At 42.6% G+C, this 24,046-nt stretch overlaps 1 protein-coding gene across 1 annotated transcript in view; it reads left to right on the forward strand.

The window, feature by feature from the left end:
* The window catches only part of ANKS1A (ankyrin repeat and sterile alpha motif domain containing 1A), a 171,607-nt gene that overhangs the window by 93,045 nt on the left and 54,516 nt on the right, over positions 1-24,046 (forward strand). Inside the window, 6 exon segments of the mRNA XM_077484450.1 lie at positions 6,808-6,851; positions 6,953-7,073; positions 7,405-7,769; positions 8,065-8,103; positions 8,765-8,831; positions 8,919-9,025. Of these exon segments, the coding sequence (XP_077340576.1) occupies positions 6,808-6,851; positions 6,953-7,073; positions 7,405-7,769; positions 8,065-8,103; positions 8,765-8,831; positions 8,919-9,025 (743 nt within the window).

Below are 24,046 nucleotides of genomic sequence, written 5' to 3' on the forward strand. Positions count from 1 at the left end.
GAGAATCTACACGGTGTTCCCCCAACACAGACGTGTCCCAGAACACCTCCTTTACTGAGGTGTAATTTCCCCTGGGTCCAGATGTTGTAGGCTGAGAAAATCAGCCTACCAGTTGTCTCCTTTGGGAATGCGCACCATGGAGATTACTGTAACATAATACTATGACAAGATAGACTATGCCTCTGTTGCTGCAACACTCCTGGTGCCCCCCTCAATGATCCATATAAGAAGCCACAGTGGTGGTATTGTCTGATTTAAACCTGCACGAGATGATCGGTCAGAAAGGAGGTCCAGTGAAGTAATGCCAAAATAATGCTGATAACTCTGGAATGTTTGATTGATGGTCTTAGAGGAAATCCAAGCCTCCAATCTGAATATACAGATGGTCCATAACCTCAACCCAACTAGCATCCATTGTGACAATCTTCCAGTGTAAGCAAACATAAACCCAGCCCTTGGACAATGCCAGGTACAGAAGCCACAATGACAAAACATCTTGATTGGGAGGTAACTGTCATAATTTCTGCAGAAAGATGGGATTTCTCCCACATGAGAATTTTCTGCTGCAAAGTTCTGGATTGCAATTGAGCAACGGACCTTTTTGAAGGGGGATATTATATGCCACAACACTCACATGCAGCTTAATAAGGAATACTAACATCGGCATTTGAAGTTGCTATACCTCATTCTGCAATTTCTTCCTGGAAAGGTATCCAGGAGAAAGGCCCAGATGAGAACATGAACAGAGATGATTTAACAAAGGTCACAATCCTTCCGAAATCCTTCAAGACCTGCATCGAGATTGGCATCTTCATATATATTGTACATTTACATCTGTCTCTGCCCTTAAGGAGCTTACAATCTAAGGTCCCTAATGCCTCGTACACACGATCAAGCAATCCGGTGGAAAAGTCCAGCGGACTCAAGTCCGCCTGACAATCCCGCCATGTGTGGGCTCCGGCGGACTTTTTTTACTAAAAGTGTTTTTGCACTCCAATCTGTCCGCCGGACTCGCATTTCGGTGGACAATCCGGCCGTGTGTGTGCCAGTCCGCCGCACTTTTGAAATTAACACTTTTCCCGCCCGGAGAAAAGTACGCTCATTTTGGTACGGCTCAGGAGGGGGGGGGGGCAGCTCGCTCGTCCCCACCCCCTTTCCTGGCCGGCCAGGTAGTGTGCTCGGATAAGGGTCTGATATGGACCTGGGGGGACCCCCACGCCAACTTTTTAGCGTAGAGGTTCCCCTTTAAGTCCATACCAGGTGACTGGGCCAGCGACGCCTCCTTCACTGGTCCCAGCTACCTGGACACGCGCTCAAAATAAGCGGACTTTCCTCCGCGTGTGTGGGCGAGTCCGTTAATTTCAAAAGTACGGCGGATAGTCCGGCGGACTTAGTACGCCATATTAGTGAAAAAGTGCCGTGTGTGGGCAAGTAGCTAATTCGTAAAGTCCGCCAGACTAAGTCCGCCGGATAGTCTGCTACATATGTACGCAGAATAACTCGCATTAATTCATACATACACATACTAGGGCTAATTTAGACAGGAGCAATTACCACCAGCATTTCTTTTGAGTGTGTGAGGCAACCAAAGTACCTGAAGGAAACCCATGCAGGGACAGGGAGGACATCCAAACTCCAGGTAGGCACTGTCATGGTTGGGATTTTAATCGTTTTTGCATACGATTTCTGCTGGCAGCTATAGCTACTATCAGTAATTGTGTTCTGCCAGCTGGGAAGGCTCCCCACCTCTTCTGTCAAGCTATAGCTGCCGCATAGCCACTTTGGCCTCCTTTTGCAGCTTTATGGATTGTTGATTCCTGTGATGATCTTTACCTGGATCCCATTGGTGAGTACCTCAGGGCTCATACCTGTGCCTCAGAAGTCATCCAAACACTTCTTTTTAAAATGTACTGCTATTCTTGTACGGAACACTCATATCATGCAGGTTGTATCCCTGTCACTGTAGGGGCTGCAGCACTATAGCTCAAATCTCTGCATTATTGCTGTTCCAAACTACACCTGGCTCCCACAAGGCCTGCCCAGTGACATTGTTAGTCTATTAGCCCTTGCAGCTACCCAGTGGTCTGGGAATTACCCCTAGTTGGTAATGTCTCACTGTGTACTTTTGATAAAGTAACCTATGGTGGCCTAGTCACGGTCTGCCATTAACCATTCCTGCTATGTAGGGATCTGGGAGTAACCTTGTTGGTAATGTTATCACTTTGTACTGTGACCTAGTCACAGATGACTAATAACCCTCCTGTTCTGCAGTGGTCTTCGAGGAACCCTTGCTAGTAACGTCTCAATGTATACTTTTTGTATGGAAACCTATGGTGACCCAGTGAGGAATAATCCTTGTTTGTTATTATCACTATGTAGTGATAAAGCAGCCTAGTCATACATGACCATTAACCCCTCCTGCTCTGCAGTGGGTAATGTCTCATTAGATACTTTGGTACAGCAGCCTAGCGTGACCTTGCTATGCACAGCCATTGAGCTTCCTGATCTTCAGTGGTTTTTGTGAGCACTGTATACTGTTCTTACATTGATCTGTGATGAACTAGTCACCCACAGTCATTGCTTCTTGTGTTCATTAGGTCTGTGAGTAAACCTTGGCAATATCTCATTATCAATTGTTTGTTCTGCAGTCTATAGTAATCTAGTCACGCATGTCCATTAACCACTCCTACTCTGCAGGCAAACTATGAGCACAGTTGTATCATAATGAAAAAACAGCACTTCGGTAATATCACAAGTAAATCTCCTCTTTTATTTGTAAGGAACATTGCATAAAATCCACTGAAAAGGCGTTTTGGTCATTAGACTGCAGTGAAAGATCGGGAGAAGCAGCATGCTGCTGCTGGCTCTCTGGAGAAGCTGCTGTCAATCACCATACTAGACACACTTCCGCTAGATGATTAGATGTTAGTCATGGAGGAGTAGAAAGGGAGGACGTGTCGATCAACATTGAACCACCCCTAAAGGTGACAAAATTGTCACAGGGCACTAATAGGGAGTGAATGGAGAATTGGTGGAGCCCGTGGAGTAAAAGTGGTAATGCAACAGCCAGAGGATTAGTTATTGCGTTGCTAAAGAAAACAATTTAAAACTAAATGTCAGGATCAACCAGGACTTTAGTGCTCTGTTTTATTTGACTATTAATGCGTAATAAAGAAAAATAGACTTAATGACACTCTTCTCCCCCCTCCCCCGGGGATCCTGGCACATAGCCCTTGCCTCCACTAACATCTGGGGGTGTTGAACATAAATACTTTCTTTTCTGTCATTGGTGGCTGTAGATCCACCTCTCCTGAAGCCTAAAAATATAGGCATTCCCATTTGTAAAGTTATGGTTAGTTTAACTAGGTATTAGTGTAGTTCTATTCCCTGGGCTGCTTTTTTTTTTGCATTATCCTGTAATGGTGGGCTCACATGTTGTGTGGCTGCAGTTTGCATTATCATGGCTGATCAATTCCCCAATGTCCATATATTCAGTCATCTAGCTTGTTCCTATTCGCTAAAGGGTCAGGCAGCTAATTGTTCAGGGTCACATAGGGTTTGATTTACTAAAACTGGAAAATGCTAAATTTGGTGCAGCTCTGCGTAGAAACCAATCAGCTTCAAGGTTATTTTTTGTATTTTTTGTCAAAGCTTTAAAGTGGTTGTAAATCCCAGTCATGAAATATGAACAGGGCACATAAATCTGTAGTGTTTACTTGTCTCCCTCCAAAGCTCTAAATGTAGTTTCTCTCTGGTGCATCGACCCTCTGTTATCAGCATGAGCCATGTTTGAGAAGTTTTCCCAACGCAAGGTAAAATTTGTGACGGGGAAGGGAGATGAGCACAAAGTTTGTCTTTTCAGAATACATCTCTGCATGTTCCTTCGTTCCTCTGTGAAGGGGGATGTGTGTCCCTTTCCTCCAATCAGTTCTCACACAGTGTGGAAGAGCTGTAACTGCCACTCTCCACCCCCTCCTCTATGTTCCTCACAGATGCAGAAGGATTTTATCACAATTGTGCTCATTTTAAGAGTTGTAGACAAAAGACTGCAGAGAAACACATCAAACATACTTAAGAAGATTGGTTTCATCTGTGTATCACCTAAGGCTATTCACTTCACTGGGTATATGAGAGGGTTTACAACCACTTTAACTGAACAAGCTGAAGTTAGAAGCTTATTGGCTATAATGCACAGCTGAAGCCTATTTTTCACTCTCCAATTTTAGTAAATCAACCCCATAGTGTCCGATGCATTTGCAGCACAAATGTGGATGTGCTGATGTGATGAACAGTGATCTCTCCCTATTAATTGCTCTGTCTGCACCTGTCTGTCGTTGGTGTAATTAATAGCTCTCACCTGCACAAGCAATAGACTGAGACACCAAGGGATTGTGTGATATGTAGTTTCTTCAAAGGAAGTATCAGTTCTTAGACTACAGACAGAGGTCATGCATTACCTGTGCAGTGCCATGCCTCCTGTTTGAACACAAACTGAAACTCTACTATAGGCTATGTGTACAAAGCAACATATGACACTATGAAACGATATGCTCAATGCACATCCTTATGCAGGTGAAAAACGGGGTGCAGGTAGGAACATTTTTCATAAAGGCAGCTCTGTTCATTCAAATTGACTGCCAAACGCATCATAACACATTTAAAAGGTGCACGTAAACACTGCAAGGCAAGTCTGTTGAAAAGGTACATTGGGTTACCATTTAGAATGAATAGAACCACATCAGTTTCAAATTGTTTACAAATGCAAAAATAAACTGGAGTCTACCTTATAGGGCCTGTTCACATTGTGCTGCTTTAGTGCCCACACATTATGCCAAGTTAACGCTTGAATGGGCTGCCTAACACCCCATGCATGTCTGTTCCTATAGTGTGTTGGGGTTCCATGCAGCATGAATTGCACCAATGAGAGATTGTATGAACAAGCCCTAAATTGCTATTCTAGAATCGTTACTGGGGTGTCAGCTGTCTTGGCTCTCAGCACGTTATGTTAATGTGACAAAAACTGTACTTATCCGGCAACTTGCAGTGAACTCTCAAAGCCTATTCACACTGTTGCATAGCGTTAATGTGTGCTGCATACACTTGAGCTATGTGGTACCATGTATTTTAAATGACATCCCAATGCATCTTGCTGTGGGATGTGTACTGCCAGAAATGGTACATGCACCTTTTTTTGGTGCTTTCAGAAGCCTGTTTAAACGTATGGGCTTCCTTTAACGCAATACACATTAAATTGGTTGTAAACCTTCTCATATACCCAGTGAAGTGACTGGCCTCAGGTGATACAGAGATGAAACAAGGCCTCCTACATGACTTGTACCTGTTTATATACAGCCGTCTTTCCTCTACATTCATTCAAAGTGCAGAGTTTACACAGAATCTCTCAGCTCTATAAAACAAGGGGTGGAGAGCTCAAGTTACATCAGTGAAAAGGACTGAGAGCTGATTGGAGGGATGGGACATACCCCCCTTTACACAGCACATCGGAACAAAGCTAAGACTTTCAATCAGCTGGAGGTCCTTCCTCTGTTGCCATTTTTCTCTTGGTGTCAGGAAAACTTGTCAGAAGTGATCCATGCTTATAGCAGAGAAATGAGGCAGCAGACAGAAATAACACTTGGTGTACTGGATTGAGACAAGCACACACTAGGAATGCATCGATACAGAGTTTTAAGCAGCAAGTACGAGTACTGATACTTTGTCATCTACTCGCTGATACTGATTACCAATACCTTTGCGGTTGCGATTTGATCCTATACAAAATGAATGGGCTCAAGTCGCACTGCAAATCGCATGCCATTTGAACAGGAACAGTTTCCCGCCCTGCTCCTGTGTGAACCTAGGCTGAAGTCAGTATGACGAGCCTGGGTTCACACAGGAGCGGTGGGGGAAATCTCATGCAATTCAGACTGGAATCTCACTGTATTGCTGTTCAAATCCCAATTGATTCTTTGCCGTGCGATTTGAGCCCATTTAATTGGTATAGGCTCAAATTACACCGCAAAGGTATTGCTGTCAGGTATCGGAGCATTTGTATGAGTACTCGAGCTAATGATCAGTATCTATCTGGTATCTATGCAACCCTAGTACACACTATAGAGGGATATGCTTTGCTCATGTTTCATGTCTGAGGTTTACAACCACTTTAACCACTTCCCGCCCACCAGCCATCATATGACGTCCTTGACTTTGAGCATCATTCAGATATCGTCTTTTCAGAGCCGCTGTTCCCTACATTATAAGAACGATCATAAAAGCTGTTCAGCTGCTTGATGGTTCTTACGGGTGCCGATAGGGGGCGTTCCCAACCCCCACCCCCCCCCCCCCCTGCCGCCGCCCTTCGGTGCTTCTATCGACTCACCCCTGCCATCGATGAGTCGGAGAATTAATCCGCCGGCCCCGGTGTTGACCATAGAGATTTCCGGCCAGACCAGATGGTCCCTGGAGTCTATATAGTTAAAAAGTTGCAACAACCGCCATCTTATTCTCTAGGGTGTCTGCTAAAAAAACTTATATAATGTTTGGGGGTTCTGTGTAATTTTCTAGCAAAAAAATTATTTTTACACGTAGGGGAAAAATGTCAGAATTGGCCTGGGTGGCAAGTGGTTAAAGCACGTGCTAACACACCGCCGTGGTTTGAATGAGCCATAAAACTCTTAACTAAGATATTGGTTATGAACCTGCATTTAACTATAAGTACAATTTTTAATTGTTAAATGAATAATTGGTTGGCAAAGGTGGGTTCCAAAAAATCAAGTAAACATTTTCGTATCTATTCATTTTTCACAGGGTTAATGCATTTGGAAGGGGATAATGCTAACTCCCAGCCTCAGGTAAAATGTTTTGCTTTGATTTCCCTCCCTCTGTTTTTCTGCCTTATTGTTCTGTTGAAAACTTTTCTCAGTGCTGTAATTTGTAACACCTTGAACTCTAGGTCAGAGCACGTCACCCTGCACACGCACATGATCCATCTTATCCTGCAAATCGCCGTGGTTCTTCTGATTTGTCCAGTGGTCATTCTGAAGGGGAATCGCATGCATCGGAGAGGCCAAACAGTAAGAAATTGCCGTCAAACATGTCTGCAGAATGTTGTTCTGTTTAGCCTCCCCCTCTAAATGTCAGAGAGCAGATATGCACAATAGTACTTAGTGTTCAGCAGCTCACACCAGTTGTGCTGCAGTCTGTGTTACAGAATGATTGGAATGCCAGCTTTAGACACTTCGCAGTATCTCTTTGCTTAGTCTCAGTCACTTCTTGATTTTTTCTTTTTTTTTCTTTTGTGCTTTGGTTGTTTTGTTTTTAGGCTTTGCTCTTCGTATATTAATTTGTCACTGCCTTCTCCCCTCGTACCGCAAAAGTTTTATTTTGTCTCTTCATTTTTTCCAGGTGGGCAGCGGAGGAGTAGTTCAGGGGGTTGGAGTTTGACGTCTGCTGACAGCTCTGACTCCCATCTGCTTCAGCATTTCTCTGGGCTCCTTCATGGTTCTTCTCCAGTGTGTGAAGTCCGAGATCCGCCTGTACCCTGTGAACCCTCCAGCATGGACAGCTGTAGAAACGGTGCTGCCTCTCGCATGGAGTTGCCACTTCGTCGTAGTCTGTCCAAGTCTGATTCGGACCTGTTAACATGTTCACCCCCAGCAGTTGGTGAGGGAGAAGACTGGAACCGCAGCGAGTCTCTCACCAACTGTGCAGCTGGGGGCAGCAAGAAAAGACTAGAGAAGTCCCCTTCCTTCACTTCAGAGTGGGATGAGGTCAGTCAGAGATATGGGGAGCCACTTGAATGACATGTGAGTGGATAGAAAAGGCAAGACAGTTTTGTGAGGTCACAGACCTACAAAGCTGTCGTTTTGTAAATCTTAGTGGGAAAATAGCAGTAACGGGGGGAGGGAATGGGGTTTCAGATTTTTGTTAGAAAAGAAAGGCAAGTGAGTAAATGCAGGATGAAATTGGTAAGTTAGAATGATTCCTTAAGGTCTTCAGATTTATTTGATGAGAGAACAAAAAAAATTATTTGTATTAATAGTTCTATCAATGCTTTTCCAGCAGAGGCTCCAGTTGGCCCCAGAATCTTCCCCCAAGCAATACGTAAGACAGACAGCTGGGGGCAATTGTTAGAGGGGCCGGGTGCTGGTAGCAAGGTTGTCTGCTTCTGTTGAGTGTTGCTTTTTCTTGTTACTTTGTTGTATGTTGCTGCCTGCTGCTATGTAGTCTGGTGGAGGAAATCATCTACTTATGTCTGTCAAGATAAACTGCTTGGCTGTAAAGTTTTGGCTATAATATTTCTGCGGTATTAATGGGATATCTTCCAATGCTTAGTCATGTTATAAATGTCCCGTTTTAGTGTTTGCTTGAAATACCCCAAAAGGAGAAACAGTTTTAAGATTCTTATATTGCATTTCAGATATTTCTTGAAATGAATGTAAGTGGTGGAAATGGATCTTTCAATTGATATTAAAAAGTGCTATAATTTATCTAATTTAATAAAATGATAAAATGAAGGGGGGTATGTAGTGACTTGTTGCTGGTCATCAAAAGTTTTACAGCAAGCATACCAATTGGTTGACTACTATGGAGTTACTGCATACTGCTTAATCTTAATCATAAGTGCTGGTGAATTTCCTTCTATGGGTGAATGTAAGCAGACATTAAACAGTAGACTATAGTTTTGCTTCTCTTTCTACACGTTTTCATGAATTTTGTTATATTCCTTTTTCTCCTCTCTATTCTGGATTTTCCTTTTCCACAGATCGATAAGATAATGAGTTCTATTGGTCAGGGTATAGAGTTTTCCCAAGAGCAACAGGTCATAGCAGGTAAAAGTGTAACAACATTAGTGCATGCAAAGAGTGTTTGTTGTGAGTCATAAGTTAGTAATATTGTTCATTCTTTAATGCTCACAGGATCCCGTGTACCAGGTCAGAGTGTAGCTCAGTGGTTAGAAGCTCTTGGTCTCCTGCAATATGAGAGCAAGTTTGTGCTAAATGGATTTGATGATGTGCGCTTTCTGGTAAGTACATAATCTAAAAAGGTAGGGTATGTCTGTAAATGTTATATTTGTTCCAAAATTACCTCCTGGCATTCACGGTCATGCTGCACAGCAGAGGTGCCTAAATTTAGCCCATTGGTCTTGGTTAGTGTTTCACAACAAGGGTCATTGCATATGCTTGTCTTTGAACACATAAAGGATGGTCTAGTCTGAAATTGTATGTAATGAACTGTACTAACCTACAGTAGGCACAGAAATGGGCAAATCATGGGGATAGTGAGGGCCTTTATTTAACCACTTGACCACTGGGCGCTTAAACACCCTTAATAACCAGACCAATTTTCAGATTTTGGTGCTCTCACATTTTGAATGACAATTACTCAGTCATGCAACACTGGACCTATATGACATTTCGGTGCTTTTTTTCACACAAATAGAGCTTTCTTTTGGTGGTATTTAATCACCACTCCGTTTTTTATTTTTTGTGCTATAAAAGAAAAAAGACAGAAAATTCTGTAAAAAAAATAAATTAACTTTTCTTTGTTTGTTATAAAATTCAGCAGATTAGTAATTTTTCTTCATAGATTTTGGCCAACATTTATACTACTACATATCTGGTAAAAATAAGTACAAATTGGTGGATATTTTTTGGTCTTTGTGAAAGTTATAGAGTCCACAAGCTATGGTGCCAATATCTGAAAATTGATCACACCTGAAGTACTGATGGCCTATTTCAATTCTTGACACCCTAACATGCCAGAAAAGTACAAATACCCCCCAAATGACCCCTTTTTGGAAAGAAGACATTCCAAGGTATTTAGTAAGAGGCATGATGAGTTTTTTGAAGTTGTCATTTTTTCCCACAATTCTTTGCAAAATCAAGATTTTTTTCCTTTTTTTTTTTTTCACAAAATTGTCATATTATCAGTTTATTTCTCACACACAGCATATGCATACCACAAATTACACCCCAAAACACATTCTGCTATTACTCCTGAGTATGGCGATACCACATGTGTGAGACTTTTACACAGTGTGGCCACATACAGAGGCCCAACATGCAGGGAGCACCATCAGGTGTTCTGGAGCAACCAGGACAATTCTGATATTTCTCTCCTACATGTAAAAATCATAATTTATTTGGTAGAAAATTACATAGAATCCCAAAACATTTATATATGTTTTTTTAGCAAACACCCTGGAGAATACAATGGTGGTCGTTGCAACTTTTTATCTCGCACAGTATTTGCGCAGCAATTTTTCAAATGCTTTTTTTTGGAAAAAAAACAATTTTGTGCTTAAAAAAAAAAAACACAGTAAAGTTAGCCCAATTTTTGCATAATGTGAAAGATGAAGTTACGCAGAGTAAATAGATATCTAACATGTCACTCTTCAAAATTGCACACGCTCGTGGAATGGCGCCAAACGTCGCTACTTAAAAATCCCCATAGGCAACGCTTTAAATTTTTTTTACTGGTTACATGTTTTGAGTTAGAGGAGGTCTAGGACTAGAATTATTGCTCTTGCTCTAACGTTCGCAGCGATACCTCACATGTGTGGTTTGAACACTGTTTTCATATGTGGGCGGGACTTGTGTATGCGTTCGCTTCTGCATGCGAGCACATGGGAACAGGGGCGCTTTAAAAAAAAAAAATTCTTCTTATTGTTCATTTTACTTTATTTTAGTTTGACATTTTTTTCCCCAAAAATAAATTTTTTGATCACTTTTATTCCTATTACAAGGAATGTAAACATCCCTTGTAATAGGAATATGGCATGACAGGTCCTCTTTACAGTGAGATATGGGGTCAAAAAGCCCCCGCATCTCACCTCTAAGCTGGGAAGCCTGAATTAAAAAAAAAAAAAAAGATTCTGGCTTTGATCGTATTGGTGAGTCGGTAGAAGCACCGGAAGGCGGCGGGAGGGGGGGGGGGGGTGTCTATAGCTGGGTATTGCAGGGTATCTACGAGTATGGCTGAGCATCTCCGAGTATGGCTGGGTATCTCCGGGTATGGCAATTTATGGCAGGGTACTGCAGGGTATTGGCGGGCGCTGCAGGGTATTTGCAGGGAATTGAGGGGTTAAATTTCGGTGCGCAGCGATGTGGGCACTGCAGATGCAGCCCACAGCGCTGCTGACACCGATCTCTTCCCCCTCCGCTGTACCGATCAGTACAGAGAGGGAAGGGAGGAACAGGCATCATAACATGACGCCGGTTTGTTTACAAGTGATCACTCCGTCATTTGACGGAGCGATCACGTGGTAAACGGCCGCGAAGAGCGGCTGTTTTCCGTGATGCGGACCCGGCGGTCACGGATGCTCTCGAGTGCGCGCCCCAGGGGGCACGCAAGAGCGGAATTCTGGGAGGACGTCGTATATGACGGCCTCCCAGAGTTAAACAACCGCCCTGTAGCCGTCATTCGGCTATGGGCCAGTTGTTAAGTGGTTAAAGACCAGCTCCAGCCAAAACTAAATTTTGGATGGGTTTTTTTCTGTTACAGTTTAAATTCTATAGTGGTTCCCATGGTGGATATTTCTTTCTTCTTCCTTTTCTGTTTGATATCTGTCACCTGGACAGGAAGCGAGAGGAATTGTTCTTCATAGGACACAGACAGCAGTAAAAGATTGGGATAGGTTGTAAACCCTCCTCATTGCTGCCTGTCTCTCCATTGAAGGGATGCTCTCCACTTCCTGTCTTGTCTGGCACAAATCTCCTGAGCAACAAACACAGTAATAAAAAGTTGGCAAAACATTGAGCCCTTTTGTGTTCTTTTCAAAGCTAATGAACAAAAACTACCATGGTTTGGATATTTGTGATGTATTGCATAGTGCTAACTGGATGCGCACCTCTACACAATGATATAACTTGGGCACACCATTTAACCACTTTCAGACCGGACCATTTTGCAGGCTTAAGACCAGACCACTTTTTGCGATTCGGCAAAGCGTTGCTTTAACTGACAATTGGGCGGTCGTGCGACGTGGTTCCCAAACAAAATTGACGTCCTTTTTTTTTTCACACATATAGAGCTTTCTTTTGGTGGGTATTTGATAACCCCTGCGGTTTTTATTTTTTGCGCTATAAACAAAAATAGAGCAACAATTTTGAAAAAAAAACGCATTATTTTTTACTTTTTGCTATAATAAATATCAAGAATATATAAAAACCATTTTTTTTTTTTACTCAGTTTAGGCCGATATGTATTCTTCTACATATTTTTGGTAAAAAAAAATCGCAATAAGCGATTATTGATTGGTTTGATAAATTAGTTTACAAAATAGTGGATAGTTTTTTGGCATTTTTATAAAAAAATTTTTTACTAGTAATAACGGCGATCAGCAATTTTTATTGTGACTGCGACATTATGGCGGACACATTGGACATTTTTGACACATTTTTGGGACCATTGGCATTTATACAGCAATCAGTGCTATACAAATGCACTGATTCCTGTGTAAATTACACTGGCAGTGAAGGGGTTAACCAGGGGGTGGCAGTGTAGGGGTTAAGTATGTCCTAGGGGCGTTCTACTAACTGTGGGGGGCTGGGCTGTGTGCTAGTGAATACTGATCTTTGCTCCAATCACAGGGAGCAGAGATCAGTGTCACTTGTTGCTAGGTAGAACGGGGAGATGCAGTTTACAACGGCATCTCCCCGTTCAGCCTCCCTCTGAGACGATCGTGGGTATCCCTGATCGAGTCTGCGGGACCCACGAATGGACGAACGGGGTCCCGACCAGCGCGCGCCGCACGCGATGGCAGGGTGGCAAATACAAATGGATGTACGTGTATGCCAACTTGCCTGCCCGTGCCATTCTGCCGACGTACATCATCGTGCGCCGGTCGGGAAGTGGTTAAGCACCTTTTGTGTCCCTGGAAAATTATTCTAAAACCTTAATGATCATGCAAAGACCAGGAATAAAGAACACAAAGGAGAGACGGGTTTGCTTTAAGAGCATATTAAATTAGCCAATGCAACCCATTGGGTAATGAATTTAAAAGAGCGAACAAAAGTCCTGGATGGCTTAACCCCAATGTAAAAATGCATATGAAAGCAAAGGAGAAGGCCTTAAAAAAAAATACAAGGTTGAGGGATCATCATCAACGTTCGAACTTTATAAAAAATGCAACAAGAAATGTAAGGGTGCAATAAGGACATCTAAGATAGAACATGAACATGGTAGACATAGCAGAGGAGAGCAAAAAAAATTCCAAGAAATTCTTTAAGTATGTAAACAGTAAAAAAGGGAGGATAGACCATATTGGCCCCATAAAGAATGAGGAGGGACATCTGGTTACAAAAGATGGGGGGGGGGGGGGGGGGGGTGGCGAAGGTATTGAATTTATTCTTCTCTTCAGTCTTCAGAAGAGAATCGGGGGCTTCAGTAACCAAAACTGCAGTGTTTATCCTCATGACACATCACAGGAAGCACCTCCATGGTTAACAGAGGACAGAATTAAAATTAGACTTGGGAAACTTAACATTAATAAATCACCAGGACCAGATGGCTTGCACCCAAGGGTACTTGGGGGACTCTGTCAAGTAATTGCCAGACCGCTGTTTCCATTTTTTTAATGACAGTCTACTGACTGGAATGCTACCAGCTGATTGGAGAAAAGCCAATGTAGCACCAATATTTAAAAAGGGCCCACAATTCTTCCCTGGGAATTACAGACCAGTTAGCCTAATATCAGTAGTATGTAAGCTCTTGAAGGGGATGATGAGGGACTATATGCAAGAATTTAGTACTGAGAACGGTAAGCAGTAATCAGCATGGATTCATGAAGAATCGTTCTTGCCAAACCAATCTGTTAACCTTCTATGAAGAGGTGAGTTGCCATCTAGATAAAGGAAGGCCCGTAGATGTGGTGTATCTGGATTTTGCAAAAGCATTTGACACAGTTCCCCATAAATTATTATTATTCAGGATTTATATAGCGCCAACAGTTTGCGCAGCGCTTTACAACATGAGGGCAGACAGTACACTTACAATACAAATCAATACAGGAGGGACTCGAGGGCCCTGCTCGCTAGAAACGCTTACTGTACAAAATATGGTCCATTGGCATGGACCATAGGGGTGAGTACATGGATTGAAAACTGGCTACAAGTGTGAGTTCAGAGGGTAGTGATAAATGGGGAGTATTCATGGCCAGGGGTGGGTAGTGTGGTCCCCCAGGGTTCTGTGCTGGGACCAGTCCTGTTTAATTTGTTCATAAACAACCTGGAGGATGGGGTAAACAGTTCAGTCTCTGTATTTGCGGACAATACTAAGCTAAGCAGGGCAATAACTTCTCCACAGGATGTGGAAAACTTGCAAAAAGATCTGAACAAATTAATGGGTTGGGCAACTACATGACAAATGAGGTTCAATGTAGAAAAATGTAAAATAATGCATTTGGGTGGCAAAAATATGAATGTAATCTATACACTAGGGGGAGAACCTCTGGGGGAATCTAGGATGGAAAAGGACCTGGGGGTCCTAGTAGATGATAGGCTCAGCAATGGTATGCAATGCCAAGCTGCTGCTAACAAAGCAAACAGAATATTGGCATGCATTAAAAAGGGGATTCATTCCAGAGATAAAACAATAATTCTCCCGTTCTACAAGACTTTGGTCCGGCTGCACCTAGAGTATGCTGTCCAGTTCTGGGCACCGGTCCTCAGGAAGGATGTGCTGGAAATGGAGTGAGTACAAAGAAGGGCAACAAAGCTAATAAAGGGTCTGGAGGATATTGGTTATGAGGAAAGGTTGCGAGCACTGAACTTATTCTCTCTGGAGAATAGACACTTGAAAGGGGATATGATTTCAATATACAAATACCATACTGGTGACCCCACAATAGGGATAAAACTTTTTTGCAGAAGGGAGTTTAACAAGACTCGTGGCCACTCATTTAAAATTGGAAGAAAACGAGGTTTAACCTTAAACTACGTAGAGGGTTCTGTACTGTAAGAGCGTCAATGATGTGGAATTCCCTTCCACAGGCGGTGGTCTCAGCGAGGGGCATCGATAGTTTCAAGAAACTATTTGATAAGCACCTAAACAACTGCAACATACATGGAACTGAGGTCTTGTCTTCCACTTTGTGCCTATTTGCATTACCTCTACGTGGTTGCAACATGTCTGTACAGACACACACATGGGACTTCTGCTGCTAGTGACTCCAGCCGGTACTTCCCTTGTGTTCTGGGGGCATCTACTCAGTATCCTCTGAAGGAACCTGCAGCTGTAGTCTGAAACTTGGTACCTCCATTGTTGGGTGTGTATTTTTTTTTTTTTGCCATGTTGGGTGGGGCTGAGCCCCCGTCCCTTTCCTCAGGGACCTCAAATCAGGACATTTTGACCATGTGTGCTCAACGCTTTGCGAACATTGATTGCATAGTCTATCCTTGGCCCTCCAAAGGCCTTCGATCCGGCTAAACCACTGGTTCCTTTAACCATGTTTAAATAAAGGGGTCTCAACAGTCTATTACTAAAGACACTGCCTTTGAGGATCTACCGTTGTCTGTCATAATCGCCAATTTACAAAGACTTGTGATCTTATTGATGCAATGCATTTTACCCTGCATTTGGAGGTTCAGCTGGTTATCTCCAGCCTTGGGTCTTTTAGGACTCCTATTCTTCCATTTACACATGCTGTTTGAAGCATTCAACTATACACCCTGAGGTGTCCTGCGCCACTCCTAAGAGTGTGCTAAAGATGTTACCATCTGAGAGGGAATTCAGTAAATGTTGGTATGTTTATTAATGGCATGGTAAACAAGAGGTTAAAACAAGATACAGCAGCTGTGAGCATGATCTTTACAACCGACAATGGGCTTTAAGGCAAAAGTGATAATTTTACAGGGCTACCGCCATACCATACCATGGTTTTTAATGATTTCACAGACTAACTCAATTTTTGAAGCTTGAAATATTTGCTATCTATTTACTTATTGCACCCCATCTTTTATATTTTACCTTTAAATTGGGTATTCTGTTTGCTGGATAGAATCCTCTTAAAATCCCAGTTTGACTTGGCTTTTATCTGCCTTCTGTCCTGTGCCAGCAGTGACCCTAACCTGTCCGCCTGTATCGGAGTGGGTTGGTTTCCTCCAAAGTCCAGCTGAGGTGGACTTCCATTTCCACATGTGGAGCAAATGTCTGGAGCCTTGTGCTTTATTTTTGATGGCTTGTTACAATCTTCTAAACGCAACTTCAGCATGGGTCTGATTTCCAAATAGACGCACAAGGCTCTGTGATTGTACTGGGAGGTCAATCGCATATCCAAAAGAGGATTTTACTCTGTTGGCCTTCGAAGGATGTATAAAAAAAAAAAAATCTGTGCTTCTAACTAAACAACCCAAAATACCAAGTTGATGTATAAATATCACAAAGGATATTGGCACAAAATTATAAAAAAAACACACAGTAATACCCACTGAAATTTTGGGGATAAACTAAAATATATATATATATATTGGCATACATAAATCATGCAGTACAAATGCATAAAATGTGCATGTTCAATTTAAAGTTGCACAGTTGGTAAGTTTGAATAAAGACACCAGTCCATTCAGTTCATGTCACTACCGCTTCCCTTATTCCCTGTATATTGTGCACTAAGATGCCCATGTGAATTATTTTTTTTAGTTATGGACACTACCCACTGACACCACAAATTGTTATAGGGAGTTCCACATTCTTACCACTCTAACAGTAAAAAAAACCCTACGCATTGTTAGGGTAAATCTGCTTCTTTTCCAGCTTCATTAAGTGACTACTTGTCTGTTTGAGGGACCTGAGACATTATAGTTTCCTCCCCATGCTAGAATCACCATTTAGATATTTGTATATTGAAATCATATCTTGTTTAAAGCACTTCTTGTCCAAGGAAAATAAGTTTAATGTTTGGAGTCGTGTCTTATAACTGAGGTCCTCCAGCACCCTTATTTTTATTGCCCGTCTCTGGACTTTCTCCAGGTCCAGCTCATTCTTCTGAGGATTGTGGCCAGACCTGGAATCCATACTTAAATGGATTGTAAACTCTCAGCGTTTTTAGAATGCAATAAGATGAGAAACCCTCTTTGCTGCAGCACTTACCATCCTGACGCTGGAAACAGCAGAAGCTTTCACTCTCCTGCTTCATTCGGTTTAGACCCTCTGGTAAGAAAAAGGGGGTCTGATCTCTGCCCAGGCCCCCAAATTGGCATTTTTTCTTATTTGTATGCCAGACCAGCTGCCTGTTCTTATTAAAAAGAAAAACGAATTTCTTGAGCAGACTGCATCCGCTCGGAAGAGCGGAGGATTTACCCCCCCCCCCCCCCGCCATGCTGCAGGACGTTGCGCGGGAAAATCGGCTCCTTTTTTTTGAAAAGGGAAGATCGGGGGCCGTATTCCGCGCAGGGGGCGTGGCTAATGGTGCCAGACGCCGGCCACACATGCAGGAAGTGTTTCAAGCAGTGTGAAAGAAACTGCTGCCTGGCGGTGGAGGGACAGAGCAGAGAGGTTGGCTGGTCAGGTTTGGTGACACAGGCATTTCCCTTTTGACAAAATTGTACTGTTTTAGCTGGGATTGATAGCAGTTATTGTACTGTACTATAGCCTAGTAAGTTTTACATTCTTTTGCTGGTAGTGCCTCTGCTTTGTGCTGTAAGCTATGAGTGGCAAAGGGACCAGAAACTCCTCTAAGGGTTCTAAGGGGTTAATGGTATAGAACAAGTTAAAAACCCTTTCAGAAGAATGTCATCCTCCCCTGAGAGGTATACGGCTAGTCAGATGAGCCGTCAAGGGTAGAACATTTCTGTCCCTGTGTATTTCATACAAACTGATTTTTTCTTCTACCATTTAAATGATTATTGCTATGATGTCTTCATAGTAGGACTAAACATAGCAGATTCCGATCCAGTCCTCAGGGCCCTTTTATGGAGGTGCAGGAGGCTGGGGATCAGGTAGATCTTCCCAAATATTGGAAGATACTTATCTTTCCTCTTCGGAGGATCCTAACAGGTTTTCATTTAAACCAAGATATTATTCTTCCTCCTTTTTCCCCCAGAGCCTTAATCACTCTGGGGGAAAAGCACTATATTCTCTTGATGTAATAAGAGCAATCAGAGTTTATTTAAAGCGGAGGTCCACCCTAAAGTGGAGCTTCTGCTCATTGGAACCCCCCCCCCCCCCCCTCCGGCGCCACAATTGGCACCTTTCAGGGGGGGGGGGGGGTGCAGATACCTGTACAGTACAGGTATCTGCACCCACTTCCGGCATAGATATCTGCAGAAGGTACGCCCCTTTCCGCAGAATCTACGCCCCTTTCCGAAGGTCCCCCGCTGTCTGCTGGGAAACACACGGATCCCAGAGACAGCGGGGACCATCCTTATTGCGCAGCGCGACTCGCGCATGCGCAGTAGGGAACCGGGAAATGAAGCCGCAAGGCTCCACTTCCCGATTCCCATACCCAAGATGGCGGCGGCAGCACGCGAGAGACTATCGAGAGATCGGCTTCTGGTGCCGACATTGCGGGCGCACTGGGCGGGTAAGTGTCATTATTTTAAAAGTCAGCAGCTGCAGTATTTGTAGCTGCTGGCTTTTAAAAAAAAAAAAAGGTGGACTCCCGCTTTAAAGGTGACAGCTCAGGTTCGCAAAACAGAGATTTTGTTTGTACTGTCAGAGGGTCCAAGATGTGGACAGGCAGCGTCAAGATCCACTATTTTCCAAATGGATTTGTCAAGGTGATTGTCCAAGCTTCAGCTTAAAGAAGAAAATTCTTCCTTCTCATAATAAGAGCACACTCATCCAGGGTGATAAGTGCCTCTTGGGTAGTGTATCATCAGGCCTCTATGGCTCACATCTGTAAGACAGGGACTTGGTCTTCGGTTCATGCATTTATCCGATTTTATCAAATCTATATTAAAGATCATGAGGATATTGCCTTTGGGCACAGCATATACTGCAGGCTGCAGTGTGAGTCCTCTGGCCTCCTGTTTTTTGTTCTGTTCCCCCCCCCCCTGCCATTGCTATGGGACATCCCATATAGTTATTACTATGGCTCTGTGTCCCCTGATGTAAGAAAAGAAAATAGGATTTTTAAAACTGCTTACCTGTAAAATCCTTTTCTTTTTGGCCCCAAGTGCAATACTTAAAATTTTTCTACATTGAGCCTCATTTGCCATGTAGTTGCTCACCCCTCTATTTTATCAAGCTGTTCTTGTAAAGTTGCTATATCCTGTTGTAATATTATTACCCTGCTTAACTTTGTATTATCAGCAAACACTGAGATTGAACTATTTATGGAAACCTCTAAATCGTTTATGAACAAGTTAAGCACAATTGTTAGCAGGACAGAGCCCTGGGAAACTCCACTTACAACTCCAGACCATTCAAAAGATACTATTGATCAGCCCCTTTTGAACACCCTCCTGTAATCAGTTTTATGTCCAGGTATATACAACCAATGTGTCCCCAGGACACAGCGCATTATGGTTCCTGGTCGCATTGCAGTCACATAATCACAATGTCAACAAAGCTGTTATGATTGAATTTCATTCAGAGCAGCTGTGATGTTATGATTGTCCCACAGCTATCGCATGGTATCTGGGCCAATCACTGCATGTCAACAATAAGCTCAGCTGTTATGAATGACATTCATGACCGTTCAAACGATTGCTGTCAGTGTAAATATCTGATCACCCCCTATAGTACAGTCTCACTATGGTGACAATGAATTACTCTGAAAGTATGTAAAAAAAAAAAAACAGTTACTATCCCTGACAACCGCCACAACAGTCATATGATAACCCTGTACTGAACTGGTGACAGTATGTAAAAAAAAAAAAGTGTAGAAAAACACATTTTTGTTTTTAATTTTACAAAAAATAGTGTCAAAAAGTTATAACTTAAAAAAATGTGCCATTCCTCTTACTAAATACCCTGGACTGTCTGCATTCCAAAAAAATGGTAATTTTAGGGGTATATGTACTGTCTCGGCAGTTTAGCCGATCGCTGTATCACACGGCCCCACCCCCCCAGCACTCCACGTCATTGGATGTGATTGACAGCAGCGCGAGCCAGTGGCTGCTCTGCTTTCAATCCATCCACTCCAGCCAATCAGCGGCCAGGCTGAGCGGCAAAAGGACGGCGGGGGCGAGCGCGGGACTTTTGAGGGGTCAGGTAAGTAAAACGGGGGGGCTGGGGGGCGCAGGCAGTGTGAGATGTTTTTTCACCTTAATGCATTAAGGTGAAAAAACATTTACCTTTACAACCCCTTTAAGAAATTAGATTGGCCGTCAGTAAATCAGAATTGATAATTTTTTAAATATACCATAGTTTGTAGACTCTCTAACTGTCACTTAGACTAGCGTACACTGATTTGGGCTATTTTGACCAAAGCATTGTACCAGATTACATTTTTGCCTAAATTTATGAAGAAAGATTATTTGAAAATTTTTAAAACAAACTAAACAAAAATGTCCACAATTTTTGCTATTTTTTAATTTATATAGCAAAAAATAAAAAACAACCAGCGGTGATTAAATGCCACCAAAAGAGAGCTCCATTTTGTGTGAAAAAATTATACAAATTTCATTTAGGTACAGTGTTGCATGGCTGTGCATTTGGCAAGTAAAATAGTCCAGTGCTGAATAGAAAAACAAAATTCCCTGGTTATGAAGGGGGTAAAAGCTTCTGGTGGTCAAGTGGTTAAGCATTTATGGAGTACTGTGTCAAATGCTTTGGCAACATATAGATACACTTCATCCACAGGTTTTCCTTTATTCAGATTACAGCTCACTTCCTCATAGAATGTTATTGGTTTGGTCTGGAAGGAACAATCCTTCATAAATTCATGCTGGTTACTACTAATGATGCTATTTTCATCAGCAAATTCTTGTATTTGGTACCTTATCATTCCCTCTAATAGTTTACATGCTGTTGATGTTAGGCTTACTGGCCTGTAGTTTCCAGGTATGTATCTTGGCCCTTTTTTGAATGTTGGTACCACATTAGCTTTTCAATAATCGGATGGTACCATTTCAGTCAGTAAGCTTTCCCTAAAGTTTAGGAATAACAGTCTAGCAATGACCTCTTTGACGACTCTTGGGTGCAAGTCATCTGGTCCTGGTGATTTGTTAACATTGTTTTTCAAGCCTTTTTACAACACTGGTTTCTGTTAGCCACAGGGGTGCAGCTTGTGCTGTGTTGTCTTATACCCATTCTTCACCTGAAGAGAAGAATGTATTGAACAGTTTTCTCCCTGTGACTTGTAACCAACTTCCATTGATCATCTTTTATGGGGCTAAGATGCTCTGACTTTTAATTTTTACGATTAATATATTAAAAAAAAATGATTGGGATTCTTTTTAGCCTCTTCTGCTAGGTGTCTCTCGTGATCTATTTTTGCTACCCTGATCGGGCTCTTACATTTCATATTACATTCTTTATAGTGTTGGCCTTATATTTTTTTCAATAACTTATTTTTTTGTCTTATGCCCTTTTATGCTTGAATTTAGCCACCCAGGTTTAACTGTAAGGCTGCTTTCACATTGAAGCACGGCGAGCGTTGATGGTAAAAGGCCGCTATTTTGAGCTGCATTTTATCGTCGTTTTTGCAGAGGTTTTTGGCCACTAGCAGGGCGCTTTTAACCCGTTAGCGGCCAAAACAAGGGTTAAAGTGACCTGCAAAGTGACGCTTTGCCATCAGTTCGGTGGCGCTGCCCATTCATTTCAACGTCCTGCCAGTGCATCGCCTCTGGCGCTTTACAGGCACTATTTTTAGCCCAAAAATGCCTCAGTGTGAAAGGGGTCTTATTCTTTTAAATTTGTTACCCATTGGAATACACTGGCTAATGCCATTAATTAAAATGTTACTAAAGCACTCCCACTTTTCCTTTGTGATTTTTGTTTCTAGAATGTCTTCTCATTTCAAATTGTGAAGTAAGGAGCCCAGTTTGAAATTTAAAGTGATTGTAAAGTCTTTTAAAAAAAAAAAAGAAATAAAAAATAACAAACATGTTATGCTTACCTGCTCTATGCAGTTGGTTTTGCACAGAGAAGCCTAGATCCTCCTCTTCTTGGGTCCATCTCTGCTGCTCCTGGTCCCTCCCCCCTGTTGAGTGCCCCCACAGCAAGCAGCTTGGCATGGGGGCGCCCAAGCCGAGCTGCAGCTCCGTATATGCATTCAGACATGAAGGTGCCATTTGGTCCCACTCCCTCTCTCTCCTATCCTAACTGACTTTGACAGCCGGGGGAGCCAATGGCACCACTGCTGTGTCTCAGTCAATCAGGAAGCAGGGACTCATGGACAGAGATGGAGCTCAGGTAAGTGTTAGGGGATGCTGGGGAGGCTGCTACACGCAGAAGGCTTTTTTTTTTTTAATCTTAAAGTGGATGTAAACCCTCACATATATCCAGTGAAGTGAACAGCCTCAGATGACACACAGATTAAACAAATTTCCCTACATAAGTTTTACATGTATATCTGCTATCTTCATCTTTATATACTGTTTAGAAAGTGCACATGTGTTAGGAGAAATTCTCTTCCTGGTTATCAATACAGCATTGGCATACAGCCAAGACAGCTGATTGTAGGAAAGGCGCACACCCCTCCTCCTCATAGGTAGAGACTTAGGTAGAGACTTTCAGCATTGTCCTTTGAATGCCCCAACACAAAACTCAGGCGGCTTTTATCATATGTGACAGAGACCTTGTCCGGAGTTATCAGGCTGATAACAGAAGAATGGTGCAGGAGACAGCTATGGTACTTTGAAGAGAGATAACACTCCAGCTCTGAGATGAAATTGGTCTCCTCTTCATCCTTCAGGTTTGAGGCCTGTAGCATACACCCACTTATTCATGCGAGCTGGCAAATCAGGTCTCCCACAAAGTTGACATTCTCCTCATGTATCAGTAGCTCCAGTTCCATTTTATTCACCAAACTTCCAGCATTTTTGAACATCCATTTTTGTACTTGCACATATTTATTTTATCCTTGTTTGTTCTAAGGTTTTAGTAGGCTTTCACCAGCCTGCGCGCATTGGTCTTATGTACTTCAGTTTTACTACCAACACTTACCACAACAGTACCACAATAGTACCTTCTGCCCCTCGCTCATTGCCTGGAATAGCTTCCTCTGATCCCTACCCCATCACCTAGTTGAAGTTTTTCTAACTTTCTTCTGCCTTCTGCTATTTTCCTCCCCATTTAGGTGCAGCACATTCCTGCTGTAGAGCCAGTAACTGACTGAAAAAATCAGCCCAGTTCCCCTTGGACCCAAAACCCTCCTTCCTGGACCAGTTTCTCAGCCACTTAAGTTCCTTCTGCTTCTCTGGTGTGGCTTGAGTTACAGAGAGTATTTCTGAGAATACTGCTTTGGAGTACCCTTTCTTCAATATAGCTTTTAAGGCCCTAAAATTATTATATTTTTTTCTGGATGCTCCATCTTTGTCATTGGTACCAATATGTACCAAGACAGCTGAGTCCTCCCCAACAATCTGTCCATCCGACCCATGATGTGCTGAACCTGTGCCCTCAGTAAACCATATACATAGTTACATATCCTCGTTTATTGTTTTTACTAAAATGCCCACCCAAGAGTCTTTTAAAACTATCCATACTTACTGCTGACACCACCGATTGTGGAAGGCAGTTCTGACAGTGCAAAAAAAAAAAAAAAATCTACGCATCTTAACGTTAAACTGCTTCTCTTCCAGTCTCATCGTGTGGCCCTGTGTCCTCTTGCACTCCCCTGGGACTAAAAAGTTTCATACTTACGCTGGAATCACAGATGAGATATTTGTATATTGCTATCTTATCTCCACTCAAGCATCTCTTCTCCAGGGAGAATACATTTAGTGCTTGCAGTCGCTCCTCATAATAAAGTTCTTACAGCCCCCATATTAATTTTGTTACCCTTCTCTGGGCTATCAAGCTCCAGCACATCCTGTCTGAGGATTGGTGACCAGAAATGGATGGAATATTCCAGATGAGGCTGAACCAAAATCTTATAAAGTGGGAGGATTATAGTTTTATACTTTTTGGCGGTCATGGTGTTTGACAGCTTTTC

Source organism: Lithobates pipiens, unplaced genomic scaffold (assembly GCF_037356315.1).
Source record: "Lithobates pipiens isolate NorthernLeopardFrog02 unplaced genomic scaffold, aLitPip1_a1.2 Scaffold_16, whole genome shotgun sequence".
NCBI classification, from domain to species: Eukaryota; Metazoa; Chordata; class Amphibia; order Anura; family Ranidae; genus Lithobates; species Lithobates pipiens.